The 11,616-nt window shown below is 36.6% G+C and overlaps 1 protein-coding gene across 1 annotated transcript; it reads right to left on the reverse strand.

Moving 5' to 3' along the window:
• Positions 1–668: 668 nt before the first annotated feature.
• LOC149004676 (pentatricopeptide repeat-containing protein At2g20710, mitochondrial-like) lies at positions 669–3,236 on the reverse strand. The gene is made up of 2 exons (XM_089168602.1): positions 2,906–3,236; positions 669–2,135 (listed from the first exon to the last, which is right to left on the reverse strand). The coding sequence occupies exons 1-2, from the start codon at positions 3,185–3,187 to the stop codon at positions 921–923; spliced, it is 1,497 nt and encodes a 498-aa protein (XP_089024728.1). The 5' UTR covers positions 3,188–3,236; the 3' UTR covers positions 669–920.
• Between the last annotated feature and the right edge of the window lie 8,380 nt (positions 3,237–11,616).

The raw sequence follows: 11,616 nt of genomic DNA on the forward strand, positions 1-11,616 counted from the left end.
GTGTATATACACCTTTGACAATTGGGGCTTCTCACAGCATCTTTGGTAACAAACCAGAAGAGAGTAAAAAAAAAAAAAATTCACATATTTGGAGAAAACAGAAAGAAAACAAAATTCTCACTGACTAAGGACAATAAACATTCCTGAGATAATGAAACAAGACTCTGAGATATTAATTTCCTAAATAATTTTTGTCCTTTGATGTGAACTACATGCTAACAAAGTACTAAGAGGCACTTAGATTTGTAATTTTTTTATTTGACAAACTTAATTAATTTCATTAAGATACAGAGCAACAAAGATATGTACAGTAACCCAAACAAGCATAACCATATGAGAAGCAAAAACTACAAGAAGAATGGAACAAAGACCCAGATACAATGAAATAACTAACCAGCAAGACCCCGACTTAGCTTAATAAGACATTACCACTTGAACTAAGAGGTCCATCTTTTCTAACCAGAGGGAAGTATCTCTATGTGACCCCTTCGTCAGAAGAGAGCCATTCAATACTTGTGCTTAATTCAACAGTGAATGAATCACAGTAACCAAGAAACACCTGAATTATAGAGGAAACCAAATCAATCTTGAACAACTTTCATAACAGAAATGAATGTCTAAGAATAGAAGGAAAACAAATAAAATAATTAAAATAAAAAAAGAAAGAAGCAAAAACCAAAACCACTAAATCTAGCAGTCAATGCAGATAAGCAGTTTTGCACGCACTGTCCATATGAACAGCAACTTGCCCTCCCTCCCTCCTCATTGGTCTCCTTCATGCTTCAATTTACATCTTTCTAACAATTTGTAAATTCTATCAAAGGTCAATTGGTGGCAGTCGAAGTGGTGGCATCATAACCATTGGTCAATATTGAGCTCTAAGATACCTTACGTCATACATCAGCTGCAACTTTGCAACATCATTTTGGGGATTCCCTGCCTTCATTATCTCCAAAAGATCCCTTTATGATCAGATGAAGTTTGTCGGATTCCAGTTGTCCATCGTCAACATATTTCTGCAACTCATCACAAACATTGGAGGGTAAGGTACCTTGGGTCCTAAGTAACCCAATGAAATCCTCTGCCCCTTTTGTATTTCCTTGTGCTTTCAAATATTCCAGGCAAGCAACCAATGTGGAACAATTTGGCTTCCACCCTGGTTTACTTGCCATGATTGCCTTTTCCATTGTCTCCAATGCTTTTGGCATCTGATTATCCAGAAGATAGCCAGTTGCCAAACAGTCCCATGTACTTGGGTGAGGTTTCTTCTCCTTCTCCGTCGCCTTATTTATAAAGTCTTCGGCCTTCCCCCAAAGACATCTCTTGCAGTATGCAGCCAGTAACAAGTTTGGAACACGGAAATCATTCGCAGTACCACTAGATTCCCACTCTGCTATGATCTTCTCGGCACCTTCAATGTCATCCAACTTCAGCAGTGAATCAATCATGGACAAGAATGTTGAGTTATTGACCTTTTCTGATGTTTTATGTTGATTCCATATTCGATACACTTCATCCTTCTTTCCTATTTTAGCGTACAGAGTGAGGAAGAAATTAACTGCAGGCCTACGTTTTTTACCAGTTACCACTTCCTCTGATTTCTTCAGCATTTTCAATGCCTTGTCTATAAACCCAGCTTTTATGTACCCATTTGCAGCAATACCATAAGCATTCCAATCCATAGTTACCTTAGGATCTGCTTCCATCCTCTCTAGAATTTTCTCCATTCCTTCAATGTCATGAGTGGCTACAAATGAACCTAGCAAGATGCTGATCGTATACTTGTCTGGAAGGATGCCCTTTTGTTCCATTTCTTGAAACAGGAAATTTAGCTTTTCCTGCTGTCTCAATTGATGGTATAGATTCATCAATACATTGTAAGATGTTGAAGACATTGCAAACCCCAACTCCCTCATATTCTGCATGTGAGCCTCTGCTTTCTCCACGGATTTATGATATGTGTAGCAGTTCAGAAGAGCACCATATGTTGAGGAGATTCTTAAATGTTTTGGAATGTTATTAAAATACTCTTCCGCTTTTTCTACGCCATGAACTCTTGCAATCAAATCCAGCCTAACAGCAATGTCAGATGTTGATAGGTCCAAGTACCTACGATTGCTCATCCACTGAGACACCTAAAAGATGAGCTAGAAACAACGTTAGGTGATATAAAGATTTCAGGGAATTCTTAGTATTTATTATTATCATAACTGAGTGAATTAAGCATATAAAAGTAGCTGCAAGATGATCTTTTACCACATATCTTTCGTTGACATTGAATACTTACGAGTAACGGAACAAAATGGTATGTCCAATCAGAAACTACCAAGGAATTAATCAGGGAATGTGGAGTCAATACAAGTTTGGCTGCAAAATTCTGTATTAAGAATAAAATGTTCTCCTACAATCTGAAGGGGAAATAAATGTGAAAACCTACATCGTGAAGCAGCTGAGGAGCTAATACTTAATAATTTCAATAATTAACTTGTCTTCTACCTGAAAAGTGGGTTGCTGCAGAAAGGAAAAGAGGGGTGCTTCAGCCACAAAGCCATGCATGTTAACCTGAAGCATTATTATGGTGACTGCCTCCATATGCATAGCCAATAATACATATGGGTAATAATGTTCATCGTGGGTTTTATTCCATCAGGCTGGTTTTAAATTTTTACCTGCTTCAGCTTCACTATTTCCATTTTCAGGGTAAAAAGAAGATTTAAAAGAAGACATGACTGATTAGTTCCATGCTGAAATCCAAATGAATATTTAATACAGAGAAGACAATGCTAGAACTGATCAGAAATTGTACCCATTGCAAAACAAACCCTAAAGCTGCGACTTGATTGAGTGAAAAAATGGGGGAAAAATACAGAAAATAACTATGGAAACAAGAAGCAGAAAGTAGTACCTGGAGAGCATGGTTGTATCGTCTGTATTCTCTCAGGCTCTTAATCATCGATTGAAGTTCTCTTTTGCTGACAGCTTCTCCTTCTTCAATCCATTGATCGAGAAATGGAACTATTGAAGCATTAAAATCTCCCACTCCCACCGGAGAAATCCTCTTGAACAGCCTTTCGGCTGAAGTAGACCTTGAAGTATAGGGATTAAGGGTTTCTGTTGAGTAGAACAGGATCCTAAAAGCTCTGGACTGCGAGTGGAACTTGTACATTCTTGAGCAAACACGATTCATCTGACCTTCCAACGGGGGGAAGGGTTCGGGGCCAGAACGAGAGACAGGGATTTTGTAGCGTTGCAGTCAAGGTTTAAAGTATCCTACGATACCATGCGATACTAACCGATACGTATCCATATTTGACCCAACCAATACGATACATCTCGATACGTCTCTCCATTGAATTACACTAAAATACATTAGCTACAGCGATACAATACTCGATACAGGAAGATACATCTCTTAAAATCACATGATCGATACGATACTCGATACCGATACTTACCTTGGTTGCAGAGGACAAATGAGGAGAAGACGTTGATTTTAGTGTCCAAGGGCTTAAGCTTTAAATGGACTCTTGCACCGGCCCATTACCTGTTGGGCTAGGCCTGGGAGCTTGGGCTCAACATCTACCCCCATATAGATAACGGCGGAAATTAGATTTTGGTTATTTTTGTGCTAGAGCTTAATTATCACTCACACGCACAAGTGGTTCTATATGAAGACTAAAATCATAACATCACTTCATACTATTAAGCTTATTCTAATCGGCCATTTCGTTTTGTTTTAGGGGTATCTAAATCCGTCCGATTACTAATTGAATGCAGATGGTAATACCACTTTCCTACCACTTATTATTTGTCCAATAAAATTATCCGATTAAGTTACTTATTTGTATTTATTTTTCTTATATTTATAAATTTTTTACTTGAGATATGTGATTATTTTTCTGAATTTTCTACTAAAATAATTACCAAAATTACTAAATTCGTAAATTTCATACTTAGCCCTCACAAATAAAATGATAAAAATATCAACAAGTAGTAGAAAACTTGTATTCAATCTGTATTCATACCTATTTAGAATAATCTACTTAAGAAAACTGCTATCCGACCATCATCCGAATTCAACTTTGTCTGAAAACCGATAGGTTATTTATCCAAATTCATCCGAATATAATAAGACGTAGATATGGTATTTTCACTATTTGATTTGAATCCAATATGTTTACATCCCTACATGTAAAGGAACATAGCCATTCCCTCTAGCTCGAAATTAAGAGGGTTGTCCTAGCTAGGTGAACAAATTAAACACCTAAATCACAATTCTTCTTTAATTAAAACCCAATATTGTATTAAGCAAATCACATTTACATCTCCTGTGTTTGCAAACAATTATGTTTATACCCCTATAACTTATTTTATTATGTTTACATCCTTTGTGTTTGGATTATATAACAACCATACCTCTGCTATTAGAATAACAAGGTTAAATGATGAGTCAGCGTACTATAATTTGAAAATTTTCCAATATCACTCTTCTTTAAAAAAATCAAAATAAATAAAAGATTGAAACCACTGCAGCTATGCTTTGAGTCAAGTTCTAAAGTTCCATATTTTTCATGTAGAAGATGCTCACAATCACCCAAGCTATTGATTGTAATTTTTTATTATTAAAATTCTTAAATCTTGTACCTAAAAAAACATTTTTCCGAGGATTTTTCTAAAAAGCCGCTTCAGCCTATAAATTAATCGACTTTTTATGTATAATTTTGTCTGTTTTTCATTTTTTCTAAAACTTACATTAAGAATCACTACGGGTAAATATATATATGTTTATATTTAAAAGAGTTTTTACACGGTGTTAGGAATAACGGATGCACAACTACGAACAAAGAAGAATCAAAGCAAAATATAGAAGAGAGATTTAACGTGGTTCAGTAAAATCCTGTCTACGTCCACCAGAGAGAAAAGAAGTTTCACTATTTTAGAAAACCTCACACCCACAAAGTATTACCCTTTGCTTTTTTTTTTTTTTTTTTTTTTTTGTTCTCTAATATAGGGAAACCTAAAACACTAAACCAATATAATTATAATTTTAACTCAGTACTAGTAATTGACCCAAACCCTGTTTCAATTACAAATACAATTAAAACTATAATTACATGGACCCACATAATACAAGACACCCAAACCCAACAATCTCCACCTTGGCTTGAATTCTGCAAACCACTTTAAAGAAAAAACCGTTGATGATGTCTCTCTGCAATCCTCGTCTCTGTGTATCCACCACACCTTACCGCATGGCCAACATCCCCTCCAGGGATGCTTTTGTTACCGCCATCACTAAACTAGCATGGCACACATCCCCCACCACACCTGGGGTGTCCCGTACAGCTCATCACCTCTATACGACGTGACGTGGCTCCATCACTCCTTTTGTCACAGCCGGCTCTAAGAGATCACTACTACTCACCAAATCCAATGCGAAAGTCACTCGCTTCTTTTCAGATTTGCTCTTGTTTTGCGCTTGAACAACCTGCAAATTATGTCTACCTATAGCTCTTACCAAAGTGTCAACTGGAGCTCCACATGTTTCAACACTCTCTTCAAGCCTGTACAACTTACTAACCATCTTTCCCCGCATCACAACCATGGATCCCTTGAAACCTTGAGAACTCCACCTTCAAATGACCATCTAAAACCTTTAAATCTAGAGTACTCAATGAAATCAGATTCTTCCTTAGATCTAGCACATGTCTAACCCCAGTCAAAGTTCGCGCAATCCCATCAAACATGCAAATTTGCATAGTCTCAACTTCGACAACCCTGCTTTCCACATTATTTACCATCTTAACAATACCACATTCACATGCATGATATGTAGCAAACTGATTCCTGATTAAACACATGTGAAAAGAACACCCAGAGTCTAAAATCCAAACTGAAGTATCCAAACCTGAGGATGAAGTCAGAAAGACATCATCTCCTCCATCATCGCTCCATAAGACAGCAATAGATGATTTATCACTCTCCCCGTCTTTCCTTTTCCTATCCTCCTTACGCCTTGGACAATCTTTCTTTATATGACCTTCCTCTTTGCAATAGTAACAAGCTACTTTGCGACCAGTAGACTTTGAGCGACCCCTTGACTTGCTAGACCCCTCCATTCTCTCATTTGATCTTCCTCTGCTATGACCACCCCTTACAACCAAGGCACTACTTTCATCTAACTCCCTATCACCGCTATTTTTCCGCTGTGTTTCATTCCTTAGCAATGCAATAATAACATCGTCAAGTTTCAAAGTGTCTTTACCAAAAAGTAATGTGGTCACAATGTGATCACATGACTGAGACAATGATGCCAACAAGAGTAACGCTTTGTCTTCCTCCTTGATCTCCTCATCAAGAGCCGACAACTCCGTCAAAATCCTGTTGAACTCATCCAGGTGCTTGTCAAAATTTGCTCCCTCTGACAATCAAAGGCCATATAACTGTTTCTTTAAAAATAATCGATTTGTCAACGACTTGGACTTGTACCTACTCTCCATTTTTGCCCAGACTTCCTCTGGATCCGCCAGCCCGATGACTTCACGAAGAAAATTATCTGCAAGATACAACTAGATCATACTATTTGCTAGATCCCTCAATTCTTGCCAATTGTCTTCTTTCATCGCCTCTGGCTTTTCTGATTTTTTTCTGAGAGCCTTAACAGTCCCTTCCGGCGTAAAGATGTTCTTCACCCGTTGTTGCCATAAGGTGAAATCTTTATGACCATTATAAAGTTCTATGGAGAAATTAGAACTCTTCAACACCATCTGATTTGTGCCCTTCATACCCGTCAACAACCCAAAATACCTGTTCGTTAATCTCCGTACAAACTCACAAAATCAATATCAACGGAGCAACATCTCCTCAATCCGTCGCTTCCACTGAGTCCAGAACTCCCAAAAACCTTAGGAACACTTAACTTCTTACAAAATACATTCACACAAAATACTGTGGAAACAACTTGTATGATACTAATTCGATAATAAAAAAAAAAAAAAAAAATCTTCTCCTTTTTTCGTCTTTTTCCTCTCTCTTACGTTCCACCTCTCAACAGTTTTCAACTTTTTTTTTTTTTTCAAAGCAATGTCATTGCATAAAAAAAAGATTAAAAAAAAAACTTGAAGCTCCTTTTCTTCCTCACGGTCAGCACTTTCCTTGACCGCTCAACCTTTTTTTCTTTTAACCAATGATCTTAAACAAGATCGTCTTTTTTTTTTCTTTCACCGATCCAATTCGATCAAAGCACAAGAAAAAAAATTCACGATTCTAGTCGTACCTTCGATCAATCCGTCAAACCCTTCCCTATTCTCTTGGCACCTATCCTCTCCTTTCTGGATCTTCGCACACCTCTGGTAACGATCCACCGAACCTTGCTCTGATACCACTTGTTAGAGATAACGGATCCACAACTACGAACAGAGAAGAACCAAAGCAAAACACACAAGAGAGATTTAACGTGGTTCAACAAAACCCTGCCTACGTCCACTAGAGAGAAAAAGAAGTTTCACTATTTCAGAAAACCTCACACCCACAAAGTGTTACATTTTGCTTTCTTCTTCTTCTTCTTCTTCTTCTTCTTCTTTTTTCTTTACTTTTTTTTTCGCAATATAATTACAATTTTAACCCAGTACTAGTAATTGACCCAAACCCTGTTTCAATTGCAAATACAACTAAAACTATAATTGCATGGATCCATAGAATACAAGACACCCAAACCCAACACACGGGACCCATTATTATTGGGGGTGAAACTAGTGACCAATAAGGGTGTCAATTGGTATGGTTTCAGTAATTTGGTATGATTTTAGTACGATGCAACTTTGAATCCTGAAAACCAGAATAATATCGTACCAAATTTACACGGTATGGTACGGTTTCGGTATTAAATCGGGGCGGGAAAATGGTTTAAACATGGTATCTAGAGCGGTACAATTTTAAGACGAACGAACCCATGCCACTTTTGTTATTAGTTCATTAAGATCCTAATAAAATTGCGATCAAAAAATCGATAGAATCTGGTATTAACGAGACAAAACAAGTAAATCTAATTAACAAAGACAAAGAAAATAAATCTAATTACCAGAAACTTAGAAATGTAAATCTCTTCAAGCTCCGACAGAAGCATGAAAAGAAGAATGATCACGTAGACAAATTCTTCCCTTTTTTTCCTTAAGATTAAATCAGTAAGCAACAAAACAAACTATACCATGTTAATTTAATAATAATTATAAGATAGAATCATCCAAATCCATGCTCAGGATCTTAATTTTAGACAGGTTCTTAGGGCAAAAATAGAATAGACATTTATGAACAGGGAAGAGTAGTTTTTAGGATTATTTCAAGGTAGGGTAAAGGTAAAGTGTTTCAATTGTAAAATTACATTTATATCCCTTAATTTGGTATAGTACCAATTCAGTACGGTTTCGGTACATACCGACGGTATGAATACCATAAACTGGAACCGTATCGGAGAAATTCGATTTCGGTACGTACCGTATCTAGTTTTGAACAGTGTGGTTCGGTACGGTTAAATGGTTTCGGTACGCAATTGACACCCTTAGTGACCACCCACTATTATGTTGTCAATTACATGGCACCCACTTGAAAAATTACAAGTTACCCACAATTAAGTTTTGCTATTAAATTGTAAGTAAAATTATCTAAATGCCCTTACCCTTATTAAAAGTTCAAATTACCTGAATGTCCTCTTGGTAATAAAAATACCCAAATACCCTTAGGTAGGTGAAGGTATTCTCCTTTCGCTCATCGTCTTCTTATCCCTCCCAGAAACTGCCCACCATTGCCACCGGAAACCACCTCACCCCTCCCCCTTGCAAGAATTCACCCACCGGAGATCTGACAAAAATGGCTACCCCATAAAACTAAAATTAAAATGCAGGAAGAATCAACATCTTCTCGACTTTCTCCTCCTCTTTCACAATCCAATCACAGAAACACCCCCAATTTTGATGCTTCAATCACTGTTGCCTATAAGTTTTCTCTTTCTTGACTCTCACGTCTCAGCTCTCTTCCACTCCCTGCTTCTTCTTGATCTTCTCTGAATTGAATAATTATTTCCCCTCCGCCTTTTTTTATTTAGGAAAACCATTAAATTTACTAGTTTACACTTCTTCAAATTTATTTATTTTTAGCTTTTTTAGGATTTTTATAAATCTTTTAAGGGTAGGTTTGGTAATGGGCCAAGGAACAGTTTTTGGCATTCTTTCCTTCTTAGAACGCCAAAGAACACAAAAAAGCGTTTGGTAAAATGGGTTGTTCTTTTGTTTTCAGAAAACGTACTGGTTCAATTTTCTTGTTTTAGAAGATTTTTGCAAAACAATTTTAATTTGTTTCGTCGTTCTCAAAAACAAAAACAAGTCAAAGAGGGAAACAATCAACTCAAACTTCATTCACATGCAACTTCTAACTCTTTCCCGCCTTCATAAGATTTTTTTTTTTTAAGTCTCCATCACCTCAATTGTTCGCAGCACAAATTTTAACAAACAGTTAAAATTGTACTCAAACCACCGTTCTGTAATAAAAATGTTAGAAAACGATTTTTGCAAGAAAAGATTGTTACCAAATGTCAAATTGAATGATTCATTATTTCCTTATGCATCTGCTGTGGGAAGCTTGATGTATGCGATGATTTGAATTCATCCAGACATAGCATTTGCAGTTCGCATGATCAGTCGTTTTCAAAGTAATATTGGGAGAATGCATTGGGTTGGTTTGCATGGATAATGAAATATCTTAAGCGAACAAAAGGCTTTAGATTGGCTTGTCATTCTGATAAGCTTGACCTCATTGGATATTTAGATTTTGATTAACGAGGGTGTGTTGATAGCAGAAAATCTACTTCTGGCTATGTGTACACTTTGGGGTGTGTTGCTATTGCTTGGAAAAGTAAGAAACAAGAATGTGTTGTGTAGTTGACAATGGAAGTAAAATATATTGCTTTAAATGCAGCTACCAAAGAAGATATTTATCTTTGGAAGTTTTTGTCAGAATTATTGATAGTGGATAGTGTAAAGAAACCTATTCCACTTTTGTGTGACAATATTCTGCAATTGCCATCACTAAAGATCTAAAGTGTCATTCTCAGGCCAAGCATATAGAAGGTCAATATCATTATATTCGTGATGTGATTATAAAGCAAGAGGTTGTTGTTTAGAGAGTGCCATCTAAGTCAAGCTTGGCTGATGTCTTCACAAAAGGTTTGTCTTTTGGTATATTTGAAAAACATATAATGGATTTGGGATTGTGTTAGGCCAAGTGAGAGACTGTAGGAATTGTGTCGTCCAATACATGTCATTATATTACTTACACATTCATATTGGACATTTGAAAGATTATTTTGATTATATGTGGCATTTATTATTTATGGTGATTTATGTGGTTATTTGGTCCATTGGATTGTTTGGACTAGTTTTATGGATGATCATCCAGTTTGAACCACTTTGTAGTCCTCGACTTGATCGCGCCTATCATAATGTATTATTGCGTAAATATACATTGTTGGACTATGATGGGTTTGAGGGTACAAGTTGAAATTGCTCAGACTATAGGAGATATGAAGACTAGTCTCTCTATGGTTAGTACATTTTGATTCTGTGGAGTTCATCCATGTCAAAAAAATTTGTATGTTAAGTGTTGATCTTAGTAAACAGTGCTCCACTGCAAGTGACTTGACAATTATGAAAGTGTATGCGTACCTACAGAGTGCCTTTTGAAAAGATTTATCGATAAAGTGGTTTTGCAAATTTGTTTTTATATATTAGTAAAAACTATCTATTTTCTTCTTCTTTTTACAAAACCAATCTTGTTTTGTTTTATATGATGGCAGTTCTGTAATTTTGTTCCCTAATTCTGTTGGGGACTTTTTAGTAATTGTCAAGTTAAGCTTTAAAGGCATTCTGAATATGTGCATTAGGGGGCTAGCATCTCACTTAGGGTGGACTTTATGACTGGTCATGTCCACTCTAGAGATATAAATATATCAAGGTCACACAGGCAAAGGGATCTTGATCTTTTAGAAGCTCAAAATACCAAGTGAAGGTATACCAATCCAGTTGGGGTGAGCAACCTCATTGCTTGTGAGATCCTTGGCATCATACATGGTTCATATTGTGGTGATCATCTTCAAGTTTTATTCTTCGCGTTGATTTGCTTCATTGGTGCAAGATCTTCTTTCTTCTTCTATATCAATTCTACAAGGTTGGAATATATCTTCAAAGAGGTATGTTAATTCTATTGTGATTTTATCAAATTGTAATTTAATCTTTTATAGATTAAATAATCTTGATTCTATGTTCTAGCTAGTTTTTTTAATAATTCCAAGGACAATAGAGAAGCGATTTTATCAGAGACAAGCGAGGGAAGTAAGAGTTGTCGCGATAAAGCTTGATTTGAGTGATTTAGGGGCTGTGATCAACGCTTCTCTGCAGCTACATTGGGATATCTTTGGTCGGATTGATGCCGTAATCAAACACCATTGGCGTTAGAGGGGGGACAGTGGTCGCTGACACGGAGAGGGGTGAGGTGGTTTCCAACAATGGTGGATAGTTTTTGGCAAGGGATAAGAAGAATACGGGTGAAGGGAGAATACCTTCACCC

The sequence above is a fragment of the Hakea prostrata genome, chromosome 9 (assembly GCF_041222555.1).
Source record: "Hakea prostrata isolate BN-2017 chromosome 9, UWA_Hpros_2, whole genome shotgun sequence".
NCBI lineage: Eukaryota > Viridiplantae > Streptophyta > Magnoliopsida > Proteales > Proteaceae > Hakea > Hakea prostrata.

Coding starts and splice junctions, on each gene's coding strand:
- LOC149004676 (XM_089168602.1), bottom strand. CDS start 3,187: ATGAATCGTGTTTGCTCAAGAATGTACAAGTTCCACTCGCAGTCCAGA. Junction 2,136..2,905: donor GATACAACCATGCTCTCCAG/GTACTACTTTCT, acceptor CTCATCTTTTAG/GTGTCTCAGTGGATGAGCAA.